This window comes from Harpia harpyja, chromosome 9 (genome assembly GCF_026419915.1).
Source record: "Harpia harpyja isolate bHarHar1 chromosome 9, bHarHar1 primary haplotype, whole genome shotgun sequence".
NCBI lineage: Eukaryota > Metazoa > Chordata > Aves > Accipitriformes > Accipitridae > Harpia > Harpia harpyja.
Window position 1 is genome coordinate 24,574,854 of NC_068948.1, and position 17,516 is coordinate 24,592,369.

General features: G+C 58.8%; 2 protein-coding genes and 1 long non-coding RNA gene across 6 annotated transcripts; 2 read left to right on the plus strand and 1 right to left on the minus strand.

Annotated features, from left to right (window-relative positions):
• Positions 1-488: 488 nt before the first annotated feature.
• DEDD (death effector domain containing) lies at positions 489-13,964 on the minus strand. Of its 3 annotated transcripts, XM_052795854.1 has the most exons (6): positions 12,489-13,961; positions 6,192-7,362; positions 5,418-5,800; positions 1,958-2,065; positions 1,229-1,375; positions 489-1,126 (listed from the first exon to the last, which is right to left on the minus strand). In XM_052795854.1, the coding sequence occupies exons 2-6, from the start codon at positions 6,224-6,226 to the stop codon at positions 750-752; spliced, it is 1,050 nt and encodes a 349-aa protein (XP_052651814.1). In that variant the 5' UTR covers positions 6,227-7,362; positions 12,489-13,961; the 3' UTR covers positions 489-749. The 3 variants fall into 3 exon arrangements, with proteins under 3 accessions (XP_052651814.1, XP_052651811.1, XP_052651813.1); XM_052795851.1 differs by having other exon boundaries at positions 489-1,375; positions 12,489-13,964; XM_052795853.1 differs by lacking the exon at positions 6,192-7,362 and having other exon boundaries at positions 489-1,375; positions 12,489-13,963.
• LOC128145581 (uncharacterized) lies at positions 905-3,216 on the plus strand. Its single transcript, XR_008236515.1, has 2 exons — positions 905-1,147; positions 1,250-3,216. It is a non-coding gene; the product is annotated as an uncharacterized LOC128145581 (long non-coding RNA).
• Positions 13,965-14,059: 95 nt separating the features above from the next.
• S100A10 (S100 calcium binding protein A10) lies at positions 14,060-17,297 on the plus strand. 2 transcript variants are annotated; one of them, XM_052795874.1, is made up of 3 exons: positions 14,060-14,157; positions 16,588-16,736; positions 16,941-17,297. In XM_052795874.1, the coding sequence occupies exons 1-3, from the start codon at positions 14,151-14,153 to the stop codon at positions 17,100-17,102; spliced, it is 318 nt and encodes a 105-aa protein (XP_052651834.1). In that variant the 5' UTR covers positions 14,060-14,150; the 3' UTR covers positions 17,103-17,297. The 2 variants fall into 2 exon arrangements, with proteins under 2 accessions (XP_052651834.1, XP_052651835.1); XM_052795875.1 differs by lacking the exon at positions 14,060-14,157 and adding an exon at positions 15,254-15,343.
• Positions 17,298-17,516: the final 219 nt, after the last annotated feature.

Sequence of the window (17,516 nt, forward strand, 5' to 3'; positions counted from 1 at the left end):
ACAGGCAGATCATGCTGCCCCAACCTGCCCCTTGTCCCAGTTTGTCCCAGTTGCCAGCTGGAGAGGGGAGGGACAGAGCCAGGCAGCCGCGGAGGGGAGAGAAGAGGCAGGGGGACAGGCAAGAGATTTCGGGGCATCCCTCGGCACTGGTCCTCCCCCCCGGGCCCCCGCAGGGGAGGGGGACACGAAGGCACATGGTCCAGGGGACGCCATGGGGACGGTTTTACTCCTGAGAAACCCACTGAGGCAATGGGGGGGGGGGGGGGTGTTGTTATTTGAGGGAGAAACAGGGTGGGGGATAGCACTGCCTGCAGGGCAGCTCCCAGCACACAGAGCCCCCCAGGACGGTGACACAAGGGCAGGAGGGAGACAAAGCCACCCCCGAACCTGGCATGGGCACAATGGGGCTGAGCCCACCCCGGTACAAACCTCCACCAAGCACCCCACCCCCTGGCTCGCCCAGCCCTGTCACTGAGTGCCCCAGGCAAGATTTTTGCCTTTTCATTTTTAATGGATACAAAATAAAAGAGAAAAAAGGAAAACAAAGTGAGAGAGGAGGGGACAGGACAGGAAAGGGGTGAGGAAACACGTAAGCCTCTGGCGCTCCCCGTGGCTCCAGCCCGGCTCTGAACCCAGAGTTGCACAGTACCGGGTGGGGGTCCCGATCATCTTTTCCTTTTCTTTTAGAAAAAAAAAAAAAAGAAAAAAAAAGGAAAAAGCTTGGATCCCACCGAGCAGCCATCAGGCAGTCAGGGAGCCGTCTGCAGCATCAAGTTCCTCAGGAGTTTCTGGCGCCCAACCTCGTAATCCTCCTCATCCACATTGACCAGCAGTTTGATGGCTTCGTGGCCCACGGCTTGTTTGAGCGAGTCCGTGATGAAGACGCCCTTGAGGGCTTCCAGCAAAGAGCCGTTGATGTAATCACGCCAGAATGCGTCGAGGTAGGTGAGCTCTGAGAATTTTATGTCACAGATGATGGAGCCCAGGTCCCGGGACTTCAGGATGGTGTTGGCCTGGTTGAAGCGCTCAAACTGACGCTCCAAGGGGTCCTGCTTGTTGGAGAAGACATTGCCTTGAAGCGCCGTCTCATGCTGGCAGTACTCAGCTCGGACCCGCAGGCGGATATCTGAAGGAAGCGGGGAGGGCGGTGAGTGCTTTGGCATGGGGCCGGGACCCCCCAACACCCCTTGACCTGCACCCCCCCCCCCCCCCCCCCCGAGGCTCTTACCACAGGTCTGCTTCTCCTTAGGGTCCGGCGTTGCCGACTTCCTCCTCTTGCGCTGGCTGCTGAGGAGGGTCCTGCCACGGCCAGGCCTCTTGGTACAGATCTGGGGTCCCGCAGAGGAGCAGCAGACCACGGGGTGGTGGGGAGGCACTGCGCAGGGAGAGGATGGGGGTTAGGGGACACTGAACCCCCCTGCTCCCTGCCTGGGGACATCTTGGAGGAGCTGCTCCCCCTCCCAGGCCCTGCTGAAGCTCTCAGGGCCACTTGCCCTTGCTGGTTGCACTCCAAATCTGTGTTGGAGCGCTTCTGCTCCATCTCCGACACCAAGCTCCAGCCCTCCCCTCCTTCCCACGCTGCTGTCACCTCCCAGTTGTCCCACCACCATCCCAGGACGCTCGTCCCAAGGGGTGTCTGGCAGCCCCAGGAGCCTGTGCAAGCCCCCAGAGGGGAACCCCAGATTACACCAAGATTGAATGGCTTCCCTGCAGTTATGGGAAGGGATGTCACACTCCGTGCTCGATTGTCCCCCAAACTGTGGGGGCTTGTGGCAGCAGGGTCAGATGTCACTTCAGCAATGACAGAACAGTTACCACCAGTCAAAGGCAAGTCCCCGCACTCCCAGTGGGAGCAGACAAGGCAAAAGCGGGACGGTCCCAATGAATTCCCACAGACTGAACCCCCGAATCCCCACAGACCAAACCCCGAGGTCTGGCAGTGGGCATCTGCACCCACCTGATTTATGGGGGTGGCCGAGCCCATGCTCTGCCTCGCTGTGAGCTCGGGGCGTCACGTAGCGAATGGATGTCTCCTCCAGGTACTTGTCCACCAGGTCCGGACACACTGGAAGAGAAAGGGGACACAGGTCCCTTCAGGAGGGACAGAGGGGACACAGGGAGGCCAGGGCAGGTCTTTCCCGATGCGGCGGGTGTCAACACGTGCTTAAGCTGCTCTGCATCCCCCCGAGCATGGCTGCACATCAACCAGCTGTTTCTCCAGCCAGTCCTCTCAAAAAAACTCCATTTGGGAGCCAAGCCTTCCCAACTGCAGCCCAGGAAAGGCCCTTTCCATTTGTTACCATAGATAATCCCAACACCCAGACTCGGAACAGACCAGCAGCATCGCACACACACAATCCCCCGGGAGAAATTCCAGCCAAGGCGGGCAGTGCCTCTGACACTGTGCCAGTGCCGTACCAGGTCGTACATACCTGGCGATCGCTCAGACCAGCCCCGCATTCATCCCGTGATCCCTACTCGAGCTCCTGTGGCTCGTGTCAGTCTGAGCAAAGGTCTGGGGGAGCAGCCACTGCTCCTCCTCCTCCATAGCCCCGGCAGAGTGGAGCCACAGGGGGACAGCGGCAGCTCCAGGCTCCCAGGATGGACCCAGCTGCTTGAAACACTTCAGGATAAACTGGCATACACTCAAAAATGTTAAGCCTACATTATTTACCTGACTTTAGCAGATCAAACCTTTGAAGTAACACACTGGCAAGACACGGGGTTTTGAGGAGAGTCAAGCTGCTGAGCAGAAGCAGCTGCTGAGCAAAGATTATGGGGTAAAATGAGTTATTTTTGAGGGCCTGGACATTTTCTGCGGGTTGTTTTTGTCCTGTTTGATGAACTCAGAGCACTGCCCATCCCCGCACAGAATCCCTCCCATCCCTGCCAGACCGAAGCCGGCCAAGGCTGCTGGTCTCCCTGGCCCCCCCGCCACTCTCCACCTTCGCCCAGCTGGCTCTGGCTGCGCCGAGCTAATTCAGGACAGGGTTTTGCTCCTTTTCAGAGCCATGAATAATGATGAGGCAGAAGGAGACAAGACCTCCTGGCTGCTGCAGGGTCTGGAAGGACACGGGAACCAGAAACGAGCATTAGCTCATTAAGTCCAGAGGAGACTTCCTTTAACCAATCAATCCCTCCTCTTTATATGCAAAGCACTGCGCATTATAAACCACATGTAAGGTGCCTTTCTTAATAAAGCTTTTTGGAATGCTATTTTTGTGCATTTAATTAAACAGTTTCCACCCAAGCGTGGCTGGAGACATTGCAAGAACGAGATCTCATGGGTAGGGAGCATCGCTTCTCACATGATGGCGGTGTACGGAGACGCGAATGCCGACCTCCAGCTCCCCAACCACGTGAGTATTGCACTTTAATACCACAATCCATCCATCTCACCCTGAAAACACTAAAAGCTGACACGGGGATGGCTCACCTGGCTTCAGCCGACTGAGGTAGAGCAACCAAGTGCCCCTTCAGTTTGGATTTTTGCACAAAACAAGCAAAAAGCTGCTCAAGAAACACAAAAATAGTGCTGTGACACCCCCGAACCCTACACAAACTGGGTGACACAGAGCCATGGATCCATCCAACCTCCCCGAATCCAAGCGCCGCACAGCTGGTCTGCATAACGTGCCCACACACCCCTTTCCCTTTTCCTCTAGTTTTTCTTGGCTTGGTGCAGAGGAAGAGCACCGCAAGGTTACACTGGCACCAGTAAACAGCCTCCTACACCCTGCTTGCACCAAACCGCGGTGCTGGCTGCCCTGCAAGGGGCTCTGTGGGCAGTGGAGCTGGCAGCAACGGCAGGGGAACAGGCTGGGATCCATCCCCGGGGCAGCCACTTCCAGGAGTGGCACACAGGGCAGAGCATGCGCTCCCACCTCCCAGAAAAGGCCAGAAAATGGGAAAATCCTCATGGAGTCTGGTCTGAACCTGCACGGGTGCAGGGTGTAGGTGCAGGCAGGGCTGCCCTGTGCTCAGGCTCCATCCCATGAGGTCAAGCAGGGCTGGAAGCTTCTGGCATTTCAGAGCAGCACAAGGCAGCAGCTGCCACCAAAAGGAGCATCCCCATCCCCTTCCCGGCCCAATGCTGGTTAAGAAACGACTGAGGAAAAGAACCCGTTAATTTTCAAGCCGCCTGATCCAGTTTCCCCCTGGCAGGGCAGAGGCCGCAGGCAGCATGGGACCACGCTCCCGGTGACAGCCCCAGCTCAAAGGGTTTGTTCACACCAGCACTGCTGTCGCTCCTCTCATCCCCCCAAAAACAGGGAGTTTTGAATGCCTGCCTCTACTTGCGCTCACCGCTTTCCCAAGTGCTGGCAACGAACAGCACCGTTGCCCACAGTGCGAGCAGAAACTGGGGAGACTCAGCGGCCTGGAACTGCCAAGAAAGCCCAATTATCCTCATTTAAAGCAAAAATGCAAATTTCAGAGGTTGAATCCTGCTGGAGCAGCTGCCTTACATATCCCCTGCAACAAGTGCTCTCTCCTTCATGACTCCTCTGGTTCTGGTTGATCTGGGGTATTTCTTTGAACTGTAAATTAGAGGGTTTTAGTCAAAAAAAGGCACAGGGCCAAGCTGGTGGAGGGCAGGGGGTCAGCTCAGCCTGACAGCTCCATGAAGCGACCAAAAACCCATCAAATTATCCAGATCCAAACAGTCAGGTCACTGCTGGGGTTTCCGAGCCAGGAGAGAGCGAGGGGAAAAGGGGCGGCCAACAGAGGAGGATTTGGGGCATCCCAGTGGAAAATGGGCGAAAAAAAATCTGAATTTGGACACGGGTTTCTCACTCCGGCCTCTCTGAGCACTGCACACCACAGGACTGACAGCACCAGCTCGGGGAGAACATCGGTTGCCTTCCCAAACCTGCCTCAGCCCTGAGAGGACAAGCGGGTTTCCCCCGAAGCCGAGGGCACATGGAGCACAGCAGCCACGAGTTTCCCCAGACCCTCCCGGCTCCTTCTCACTCCCCAGCACGGCCCTGGGGCCACCCAAGGCATCTCAACCAGGCAGGATTTTGGGCCAAAAGGAGCATTTCCCTAAAAACTAGGGATGAGCAGCAGGAGCTGGGAGTCGCAGGCACGGAGCTGGGAGTCACGGAGCTGCACAGCACGCAGCAGGAATCCCAGTTCTCTGCCGCTAAAGAAAGGAAGAGACCTTGGCGCTTGCCAGAAACGAAGCAAGGCTTTAAGCCCCCCAAAACCATGTGTGGGCGCTTGCTAAAACCCTGTAAAATACCCCTTTGCCTTCTCTGCCTGCATTTCCCTGCTGTTCTGGCAGCTGTTTGTCCTTACAAGCCTCAGGTTCTTTTAACCATCGCACCTCCAGGGTGTTAGCAGAGGAGAAACAGGAGACGGCTGAATAACTCGGCCTTTGTTAGGGAGCAGGCCAGGCTGCCAGTGGCGTCACTTACCGGCCCGTCGCCTCTTGAGGGTGACATAGGGCAGCAGGTCATGGCGAGTGATAATCCGCAGCAACTGCAGCACCTGTCGGAAGTTGGTCTCGTCACAGCGGCCCTGCCGCTCCAGCGCCAGCAAGAAGTCCCGGCCGCTGCGGATCATCCCCCTCTCATAATCGTCGATCACGTCGACGAAGAGGAAGGAGAGCACCCGCACATCCCGGTGGGTCAGGTGGGTGCCCACGATGTCGAACATGCGGTGCAGGCTGTACAGCCCATGCTCCCGATCGCCCCATTCCTCCGGCCATGCTTGCGCTCGGCTCCGTTTGAATGCAGCCATCTTCCACTGCTGCAGGCACGTGCCAGCCAAGCCAGGGGCTCTTCTTAGCACTGCAACCCTAGAAGACAGAGAGGGCCAACAGAATTTAATTCCTTCCCCATTGATACTTGATTAAAAAGCCCACTCTGCACCCCTCCACTGCATCTCCATGCTTGGCCATGACTCGTCCTCTCCTCTGCTGGAGCATCTTACACCAAAAATCAAGGGCTGGGTACCAGACTGCCAGCACCGGGATCTGCCAGCACTGACAGGTCTCTGCCACATTAACTTATGAACCCAAACACCATCTGGAAGAAAAACCTATGAGCTACAGGGCTCCAGACCATGACACAGGTGAGGACCAAGGTCCTCCACTCGAGCAAAATGAGTTCTCGCATCCCCCGGCAAAGCCAAGTGGGATGTCGACAGCCCCAGCCAAACCCTCCGCTGCCCCACCAGCGGGTACTAACCACACAAAGCCATTTGGCACAGCCACTGGTATCATGCCAAAACATCAAGGGAGAAGGAAATCAGCCGCTCGGCAGGCCCCGACCTGTTCAGCTTCAAAGTTGGAGGAGCACGAGCCTCGTCAGACTGGCTTCAGTGGCCAACTCAGGGCTCACCCTCCTCGTCTCAGCAGGTTTCTCACCCGGTTACGGCCCCCCCCAGGGAAGTTCCTTGCAGCTCTGCCATCACCCAGCTCTCTTTCAGCAGCACTGACAGCTTTGTTTCTTCACCAAGAGCCACGGGGAGTCAGGCACCCAGCCAAAAAGAGTAGGGACCTGCAGGAATCACAGCCCATGTCTGGCCTCCTTTAGGGATCAAGCGCTGTCAGAGCGAAGCGGGTGACATTAAGCCATCCCATGCCTGGGGATGGCACCATGCCACTGCACAGAGTCAGCCACAAGACAGGCTGGGAACCAGCGACAAGCCATTTGGCAACACCAGTTGCCTGGGGCACACAGCGATTGGGTTAGGAGTAACCGCACCACACGGCTTGCTGGGCACTGGGAGCAGGCTGTGGCCCGGGGTGCCCCCCCAAGCTATTTGGAGGGGGCTTCAGACCCCCAAAGCGCATTTAAACCCCTGCAGCACATCTCAGGCTAGGGGGTGGTGGTAGCACCCATGACAAAAAGGCACCTGCCCCGGGTACATGCTTGTTGTGCCAGCATGCATGCCGTATGGGGGAGTCACGCCATCGTTGCATCACGGCTATACCCTAAAACAACGGCCCTCATTAGTTTAACTGGGTCAGGAGTCCTCCTCCCCTGCGAGAGGCAGGACCAGAGGCCGCAGGAGAGCAGAGATCGCAGTCCGATACCAGCCCTGCCATTTTCCAGAAGGGATCCAGCCCCAAAGTCAGTGGCTCCCTGCTCCACATGGCACCGGGCCATGGGTCCTTCTTCCCTCCAGAGAGCTCACCCGAGCCCAGCCAGCATCACCACAGAGCAGCTTTCCTTGGTTACGGTTCCCAAAACAGAGGCGGCAGCAGCGTAAACACGGGGGACAGACACAGGCAGGAATCTCCGGTCTATTCCCAGCACGACCCGTGACTCATGCTCTGGCCCCAGGCAGGCGGAGGAACAGGGAGCCCTCGACTGGCCTGTCGGCCACCAGCGCTCAATGGGAGGGTTTTAATTCCTATCGTGAAAAGCAAATAGCTTAAATTAAAAAATGTGTTGAGCGACTGCTGCTCTGAAAACAGTCTGACACAACTCTGACTACTCCAGCTGGGGAGGAGAGGGCAATATATACTGTATAGCTTCCCCCCAAGTAGAAAAGTCATATCAATACAGCTTCTCGTGAAGAGATTTCTTGGTACCAACAGCCTATAGCCATCTCCATGCAGGAAAGAGTGGAGAAAAAACAGAATAAAGCACCCCGGTTCTTCTCCAACCACTCCTCCTGCCCCGGGTGCCAAGCCACATCAGCTCCATGGAGAAGTCAGAGCGCGCTGGGCTGCAGCCCGGCACGTCCCAGGAGAGGGAACGGATTTCTCTGGTCTCATAAACCCTGCAAAAGCCAAGTTATGGAGAAGCCTTTACCAGGAGCTGCAGCTGCATCACAACAGAATATCAACAGGCAGCGCACAGTAATTGTGTGAACACAGAATAAAAGCATTAAAAAAAAATTAAGACAAACAATCCATAGTCTTGATGGTCGCTGTCGTGAGCAGAAAAAACACCAAGAGCAACCAAAGTGTTTGCCAAAAGCCACATTTCAAGCTGACAGTAAAGTCCCCGGCGCTCCTCAGCTGCATCCAGACCGGTTTTGGTGCTCTGGCACTGGTGTCGAGCAGTAAATGAACCCACGTGCCGCTTGTTTTACAGGCCAGTGGCTCAAGTGGCTGTTGGGCCTGCTCAGCTTGTACCCACAGCTCTCCCTCTGCTCCCGCCCTGCCGCCAGGTTTCGTAGGTGCTGCATGCACACTCTGGTCCAGGGTTTTGCAGTGGGAGCTACAAATATTCCTGCACACAGTAAAAAACACAAGAAACAACCATGTGCAGCGCAAGGCGATGTCTCTGCCTTCTTCCCAGTGTCCTGTAAGCAGCTCTGAGATAAAAAACTGAACATAAACCCACACACCCACTTATGAGCTAATTGCCTGGATATTTACACCACACCATCTTCCTCAGGCAGGCCCAGAAACCTGACCTCTGTCCCCAAATGCAGCGCCCATTCCACCTGCCCCGCACCACAAAACCAGGAGGAACCATCTGAACCTGGGCAATGGGAAGCACCAGGAGCTGCTCTCTGGGACCCTCTTTTATAGCAGCTTCATTTAAAATAGCTCATTTTTCTGCAGTTGGCTTTGCCAAGCACTGAATTGCTGTACTGGGTTTGTGGGGCAAGGTTTTGTAGCGGAGGGGCTACAGGGGTGGCTGCTATGAGAAGCTGCTGGGAGCTTCCCCTATGTCCGATAAAGCCAGTGCCAGCCAGCTCCAAGACAGACCCGCCGCTGGCCAAGGCCAAGCCTATCAATGATGGTGGTAGCACCTCTGAGATAAAGTATTTAAGAAGGGAAAAGAAAGTTGCCGTGGAACAGAAACTGCAACTGGAGAGAGGAGGGAGAACATAAAAGAGAAGCAACCCTGCAGACCCCAAGGTCAGTAAAGAAGGAGGGGGAGGAGGTACTCCAGGTGCCAGAGCAGAGATTCCCCTGCAGCCCATGAGGAAGACCACGGTGAGGCAGGCTGTCCCCCTGCAGCCCAGGGAGGTCCATGGTAGAGCAGATATCCACCTGCAGCCCGGGGAGGACCCCATGCCATAGCAGTTTGTGAAGAACTGCAGCCCGTGGGAAGGACTCACGTTGGAGAAGTTCGTTGAGGACTGTCTACCATGGGAGGGACCCCACACTGGAGCAGGGGAAGAGTGAGGAGTCCTCCCTCTGAGGAGGAAGGAGCGGCAGAGACAACGTGACAAACTGACCCCAACCCCCATTCCCCATCCCCCTGCGCTGCTGGGGTGGGTAGCTATTGAATTCAGGAGTGAAGCTGTGCCTGGGAAGGAGGGAGGGGTGGGGGGAAAGTGTTTTAAGATTTGGTTTTATTTCTCATTACCCTACTCTGACTTGATTGGTAATAAATTAAGTTAATTTTCCCCAAGTGGAGCCTGTTTTGGCCATGACAGTAATTGGTTGAGTGATCTCTCCCTGCCCTTATCTTGACCCATGAGCCTTTTGTTATATTTTCTCTCCACTGTCCAGCTGAGCAGGGCAGTGATAGAACAGCTTTGGTGGGCACATGGCGTCCAGCCAGGGTCAATCCACCATGGTTGCATAAACCCAAGGCAGAAATTAGGCAGACGCTATCCTTTGATTATTTAGTACCAACCACCCTGGAACTACATTGCATTTTTTTCTTCCAGAGAGGAAAAAAAAAAAAAAAAAAAGCAATTTGACATTGTGCTGCCTAAACACAACAAGAAAACATTCAGCAGAAAGAGACTTTATGGGGGGGAAGTACTGAGTCCCGGGGGGCAGTTCCTTATAGCTGCACCACCCAAAACCACAAAAAGCTGTTAAATTTATTTTCAAGCAGGGGATTCCAGCGGCCGCTACTTGGAAGAGATCCCTGCTTCCCCTCGCCTTTGGCTCTCCTCCCATCTTAAACCCACAGGATCGGAAGGCTAGAGCGCTTTGCTGCACACGTACATTAAAAAAAACCCTAAAATCCTTTGATTTTCCTCAAGGAACGGCCCCATCATGTAGGGAACAGGAAAGATCTCCCAGGAGAAGACGAGGAGCTGCCTGTGCCCTGGCTAGCTGATCACGCCGTGGTTTTCCCATACTGGGGCAGAAGCGACATGTCCCCAAAGACCCCTGCCCACCCTCAGCACAAACAAACACCACATCACACCTGCTCAGGAGACTTTCCATAGGCTCCAGGATCATTAAAATAATTTAAGGTGAACAGGAAAAACAAGCTTTTGGTGCCTACAAAGCTCTGCAGTTAATCAGTCTGAGCCTTACTCAAACATCTGACTTAACCCATGCAGATGCTGGGGATTTTTTGCCACTGAAGTTCAGGTCACTATCACAAAACCCCAGCTCCTCACAGCACATTCCTGCCTGGATGGGCACAGAAGTCACAAAAACCAACTTCAAGTTGAAATTTGGCTTTGAGGTGAATCTTCCGGAACAGCCCTATCCCAGCCTCCTCCGTCCGGTGTGCTGCAAACAGATGCAAGGGAGACACCTAGTCGCCTTTTCGCTGCAGACCAGACCTGATCCTGCTCAACTCAGCAAGGACCGGCGGCGGCAGAGGTGGATGAACGGCACTGCGGAGCCTCGGCAGACGCGTGAAGCCCAAGGCAGAACCAGAACCCAAACACCAACTTTCCCAATGCCCTCAATTACCAAAGAGAAGGAAACGCAAACAGAAACAAACAGCTGAACGCTTTGGTTTCACCACCCCAGCAGCAGTTAACCAGGAGATTTCTTCCTCTCCAGACACCTTCAACCTGAAACTGCCTGTGCAAAAACCAATTAAGTCTCAAGTCGTTCTGGCTGCCCGACTCACCCCAGCTCTCCTCCTGACAGCTCCTGCGGTCACTGTCATGCCAAACACGCATTTCTTCTCCTCTCCTTCCTTGGGAAAGAGCTCAGCCACCCCGCAGCTCACTGCACACACACAGCGAGCAGAGGGTACGGATCCCATCCGTCAGGACAGCAGCCCTGGCCCCAAACCTCTGCCTGCAGCCAGTTCCTCTCCCAGGAGCCTGGGACTGTGCTGGACGGGCCACAAGCTCAGGAGCCACTCAGCTGCTGGGGTTTTTTTGTGGGACCAAATACCTGGCCACACAGTCTAAAAAATCTTCCCGATTCCCGGGTCGACAGACAGATAGGACACTGCCCACGGTGCAGCCACTCCGATGCCTGTCCCATCACACTCATCATACCAAGGTATCACACCCACAGGACAGGTAACCTCAGCTGGCAAACTCGCTACAGGACAAGATGGATTAATGAGAAAAGTGGGGATATAAAGGGTTCTGCTGCACAGAGGATGAACCGATCAAAGGGAGCTGAGGAGAAATAAGATTAATCCATAATTGTCCTCTTTGGAAGGGCTTTTTTTTGACCTCCCCCCTGCAGCACTTTGTGTCAGCCTTGGTGAGGGGACGGTGGGTCTGAGCCAGTACAATAACGTCTGTAGGGCAGAAAAAGATCCTACACCCACCATTAACGTCAAGAAACCCACTAGTCCCAGCCCAGGAAAATATGCTTGATTTCACTGGCAGAAGACCAGCATGCACAGCCATCCCCAGACACCCCACGGCAGGGAAGGCCAGAGGAGGAGGAAGCATTCAGCCACACTGTGTCACTGGACAAAGTATTTGTAACCCCACAAGAACGAGCCAGATGCAAAAATAGTTCTGCTAGCAGCTGTTTCAGGGTAGGATTGGGGTTTTGGGGGGCTTTTTTTTTTTGGTGCATGGGTTTAGTTGGGGGAGGGGGATTTTTATTTTTAAGTGCAGGAAGTGCGTCTCACTTCAATTCATCGCCCCATCTAATTCCTGCCACCTCAACTAAACCCCCAATCTAATTTCTGCCACTGCGTGGCAACTACAGCCTTGATTTCTAATGCCACTAATGCCTACTCTGACCGGCACCAGCAAAGGGACCCCACAGAAACAAACCCCTCCCATTACTACTGGGGTGCCGAGACGGAGCACCACCACCAGCCAGGGAACGGTGCCTGAGCCGCTGCACGCTGACAGGGGGAAAGAACAAAATCCTAAATAAAACCCCAAAGCTGGAAATTCCCAGCAGTGCTGGAGCTGCTCTCCCTGATGCCGGTGCGTAATTACATGCGACGCTCAAGCCATGGAAACGGGAACCCGGGCAGGGGATGCGCTGCCACCGACGTCAGCCAGGCAGCGCCCGCCGGTTCCCCTCTGGAGTCCTGGATCGCACCCAGCAGCTCATCAGGAAGGCACCATGCAGCCAGCTTTACCAATCTCACCCTTTCCATCAGCTAAAGGACACCTGATCAGGGTTCACCTGCAGCCACGTTTCCCAAACTTTTCCAAGTCAGGACAATTAGCCCAACCGCAGAGTTCTGAACACAGGCAGGCGTCATCTGACCTGAGATATAAATCTCAGCAGGCAGTGAGGCCAGACTCTGTCCGCGGAGGACTGTGCCTCTCCTGATCCATCCCGACAGCACAAGGCTCATGCGAGCAGCTCCTTACACGAGAGGAGGGATGGGCAAATCCTTAGTACATTAGAAAAAAAACCCAAACAAACATATAGGAACACCCACCTTAGCGAGAAGCTCTTCTGGTCTTGCTTAAATCCACGATTCAAACAGCAGCCAAGTGAGTGTTTTTAAAAAGTCTTCTATCCCCTTTCCTCCTTGACTTTTTAAATAAACTACCCAACAAAACTGCAGGAGCTCTGACAGAGAGTTTCACATATGGCTCTTATAGCGGGGAAGCCAAACTTCCAGCGTCAGGTATCGGTGGTCAGTGTTAAAGCTGGTCAGCTTGTCAGAAGCCACCCAATTTTTTTTTCCCCCTAAAACCTTTTTTTTCCTACTTAATAATTTAATGACATGGGGACGAGGAAAAGGAAAGTCCGGAACTCACTCTGCGCTCTCTAGGTCATTTTGTTTTTTTAAAGACACCACTCCTGAAGAATGAACTCCCTTGTTCCCTTCTTATCAGCAGGGCTGAACGCCACCCTCACAAAGCCAGGCGACGGACAGGGTACTCAGAATACCTTAAACCTCAATTTGCTTTCTTAGCATAGCAACTTCTCCAGAAACTGGATCAGGTTAAGTGATAAACCTTAACAAAAGAGCTGAGAAAAGGTCATCTGAACTGGGTTACTCTTTTAAGATTCAGCCCATACCTTCTCCTTTACTTGCAATTAGAGTGCTTGTCTCCTCCCCACCAGCTCCTTAAGACCAGCTTATCTCCCAGGAGAGAGCCTGCCCAGAGAGCTGGGCCCAGCACTCGGCTGCTCCGTCTGAAACTCTACAGCTGCGCTGCCCTACGCTTGTGTTAAAGAATAAAACCCCTGACTCCCCCAGAAGCTAAGCTCAAAGCTCCCAGAAATACAGTGCTAAATCCCAACACAGGGTTACCTGAGGGCGGCTAAGGCTTCGCTCTGCCGCTCGCCCCTGACCCCCGCTCAGTTCTTCCCTCCCTGTTACCGGCACATGCCGCAGCCCGGCTCCGGCCTCCTCCCGCACCTGGGGAGTGCCCGGCTTTTTAAAGCCTCTGGAACCAAAGTCCGGCCACCGCCGCTCGGGGACGGCCCTGTCCGCCCTCGCAAGGTCCCAGGAACGGCAGGGGCGGCGAGCGCGGCGAGGGGCCGCCGGCCCCAGGCGGGGGGGGTGGGTGGGTGGTTCTCCGCGGGCTACCGAGGAGAGCGGCTCGGCCCCGCTGCCACGGCACTGTGGGCCCCCCTAGGCCCCCATCCCCCGGGCACCCGAGGCCTCTCCTGCGCTGCCCCTGCCCGGTACCGGGCCGCGCTGGCAGAGGGGGGAGGCGGGCTGGGCCTGGGCCCGTCCCCTCACCCACAGGGACCGCCGAGGCCTCCCTTACGCCGCCCCCGCCATGCCCGCCGGCTCAGCTCCCGCTCCGCTGTGCGGGCCCCGCTGGCGCTGCGGAGCTGCCCGGGCTGAGGGCGCCGCGGCCTCCCCGTCACAGCCGTCACAGCCGCCCCAGCCTCGGCGCCGCCATGTTGGCTCCGTCCGCTCCGCTCCCCGCTCGCAGGCGGCCGCCGCGGCTCCGGAGCGACGCAACATCCGGGACAGCGGCCCCGCCCACATCCGGGCCACGCTCACCTCTCCACCTTCACTCCTATTGGGAAAGCCGGGGAGCGCGGCGCCCTCTTGGATAAGGGCAGGAGGGCGGGTCCATCCGGGTCACCGGCCGCCGGCTTCAGGGCCCTTCAGGAGCATTGGCGAGCGGCCGCTATGTTGGGTGAGGGCAAGCTGGCAAGGCCGCCACGCCCTTGGGGCACGTGGGGACTCAGCCGCCATCTCGGGAGAGGGCAGGCGGGGTCCGCCCGGCGCGGCTTCGCGCCCATTGCGGGGCACGAAGGGGTGCCGCCATCTTGGCTGAGGGCAGAGTGACAGGAGGGTGGGGTGTTCTCTGGGGTTGGGGGGTTCCTTGGGGTCTTCCTGGGGACTGAGTGGGGTCTTTGAGGTGGGGGGGTGTCCCTAGGGATTGGGGGGGGGGGCTGTGAGGAAGGGGAGGCCCTTGGGGTGGGGTTGGCTGGGGGGGGACGAGGACAGTGGGCCCTGGGGACGAGGGGGTCCCTTGTGGGGCTGGGGGGGCCGGGGGGGGGATCCCTGGGGATTGAGAGGACCTGGGGGGGTTGGGGGAGTCCCCTCTGGAGGGAGGGGGTCCTTGGGGGCCCCCTGGGGACAACGGGGGGGTCTGGGGGGGGGGTGTCCCTCCCCAGGAAAAGGCACCCCGGGGCCAGGCTCGCCCTTCGCCCCGTCTCCGGCAGATGGTGCCAGGTGGGCAGGGCCCGCACCCACGGCGGGGGGGGGGCAGGGCCGGGGAGAGGCCCATGGGTGCCCCCCCCCTCCACCTTTGCACCTTTTCGGGGTGGGGAAACTGAGGCAGGGGCGGGCCCGTCCCGGTGACCCCCTGGCTGGGGGGGGCCTCAGCCTGCCGGGGCCCTCAGCACCCAAGGGGGGGGTCACGTCCCGCCCCCCCCGCGGGACCCGAGTCCTCGGGACGCGAAGGCAAACGGCACCCCGGCGTGCTGCGGGGGCGGCGCGCGCGGCCGGGCGCCCCGCCAGGCGCTGGGTGCTGCCCCGGGGTCCCCACGCCTCGGCACCTAATTAGTCGTAAATTAGCCTGCACGCGCCGGGGTGCCGGCCCCGCCGGCGATGATGATGATGATGATGATGATGATGACGATGACGGGGGGGTCCCCGGTGTCTGGGGGCGGCCCGGGAGGGTGCAGCGGGCGGAGGGAGGGGGTTAAGGCGGAGCGCGGCCGGGCGGGGAGCGGGTGACTCAGCGGGGCCGCCCCGGCCCCCCCCCCCTCCTCCCCCGGTGCCCCCCCCGGCCCGCCCCCGCCGTGCCTATCCCGGGCGGCGCCGCGTCCCGCCACTGCCCGCTCCGCTCCGCGCCGCGCCGCTCCGCACCGCCCGTGAGTACCGGGGGGGTGGGGGGGCGACCCTCCACCCCCTGTTGGGGGCCGAGGCTGCATCCTACTCGGGGAACCCCATCCCTGCACCCCGCTTGGGGGAGGGGGGCGGGATATCGCGCACCCTGCTTGGGGGGGACTCAATCCTGCACCCCTCATTTAGAGGGGGGATTCCCCCCCCGGGCAGGCACCCCGCCGGCTGGGGAGCCCCAGTCCTGCCCCCCCTGCTAGAGGTGGACCCCAATCCTGCCCCTCCCGGTAGGGGTGGACCCCATCCTGCCCTCCCCCGGGACCTCTGGGCATTGCCCCCCCATTAAAGAGGGACCCAACCCCGCACCCCACTTTGGAGGGGGACCCCGAAGATGGGCACGTGGGCCAGGGTCTCCCCAGGGCCACCCCACCCTGACCACCCCCCAGAAAATCTGGGGGTGCCCATGGAGGGGCATACCCCCCCCCAAGAGATGCCCTCACACCCTGGGGGGCCGCATCCCGCTTGGGGGGGGGGGCAAAGCCCAAGCTGGGGTGGCTGGGGCAGGGCTGACCAGGGGGGCCCTGGTGCTGAGGAGGGGTGGTCCAGCCCCCCCCTCCCTGGGGGCGCCCCCAAGTTTTTGGAGGCAAAGCCGTGGGCTGGGCCAGTTCCTGTTTCAGGGGCAGGCACCCACGCTGGGGTGTGGCACCGGTGCCCCCAACCCTGCCCCCACCCGGAGGGGGCACACGGAGGTTGGGGGGGGTGGGGGGGAGAATCATGGCGTTGGGTGGGCAGGGTGGGGGGCAGCGGACCCATGGGGCAGGCGTGTCCTTGTGCTGCCGTCACCCCACATCTCTGCCAGGCCCGGGCATCCCTTCCCAAAATGATGAGTGGGGTGGTTGGGGGGGGGTGCTTTGGGGTTGCCCCCCCCCGTGACACCTCAGAGATGGGGAAACTGAGGCAGGGTGCACCCCACCCAGGGAGGAGACCGGGGGCTTTGTGCAATACCCCCCCATGACTTGTTTGGGTTCCCCAGGGTGCCCCGTAGCCCGGGGGGGGGGGGGGGGACACGGGACACGCCCACAGGACTTGTGTGTGTGTCCCCCTCCCCGGCCACACCCCGCGGCCGCAGCCGGAGCTGAGTCATTCCCAGCGGCTGGAAAACTGCTCACACGTGTGATGAGCGGTGCCAGCCTCAGCCTGCAGCCTGCCAGCAGGGCGGGGGGGGGGGGGGGTTGGTGTGGGCACATGGCTGAGTGTGCCCCCCCCCCCCCCCCAGCCCTGCAGTGCCCTGCCATGCCATCCCAGATGGAACACGCCATGGAGACCCTCATGTTCACCTTCCACAAGTACGCAGGGGACAAGAACCACCTCAGCAAGGAGGACCTGCGGGTGCTGATGGAGAAGGAGTTCCCCGGCTTCTTGGAGGTGGGGGGACAGGATTGGGCCCGGGGGGGGAACCCATAGCACCCCGGGATCAGACCCTATAGCACCCTGCCAGGATGGGATCCCCACAACCCCCCACCAGGAACAGACCCCACTGCGCGGGGGCTCAGGGGAGTCTGTTGGGCGGGCGCAGCCCCGACACTGGGGTGACGGGCCCTGACCCCCATTCCTGCCCCCCCCCCCCAGAACCAGCGGGACCCGATGGCCCTGGACAAGATCATGAAGGACCTGGACCAGTGCCGGGATGGCAAGGTGGGCTTCCAGGGCTTCTTCTCGCTGGTGGCCGGGCTCACCATCGCCTGCAATGACTACTTCGTGCTGCACATGAAGCAGAAGGGCAGGAAGTGAGAGCAGTACCCATGGGTGCTGCCCTGATGCCCCTGGGTGCTGCCCCCCCCCATGGGTGCTGCCCCCCACCCCTGGGCGCTGCTCCCATGCCCATGGGTGCTGCCCCGCCCCACCCCTGGGCGCTGCCCCAACACCCATGGGTGCTGCCCTGCTGCCCCCTGCTGCCCCCCGCCTCAATAAAGGTGTTTTGTACTATGCTGGAGCTGCCTCGTTTCTTGGGATCCCCCCCGGGGTCCCCATCACCCTGAGGTTCCCATCCCTCCAGGGTCCCTGTCCCCTGCCAGCCCCACCCATGGGGTGATCCTGGCTGGGGGGGGGGAGTGGAGCACAGGCGCCCCTGGGTGCTGGAGCCGGCAGGTGAGGTGGGGTCCCTCAACAAGGCGGGGGTAGGGGGAGTGTGGGCCCAAAGGAGGG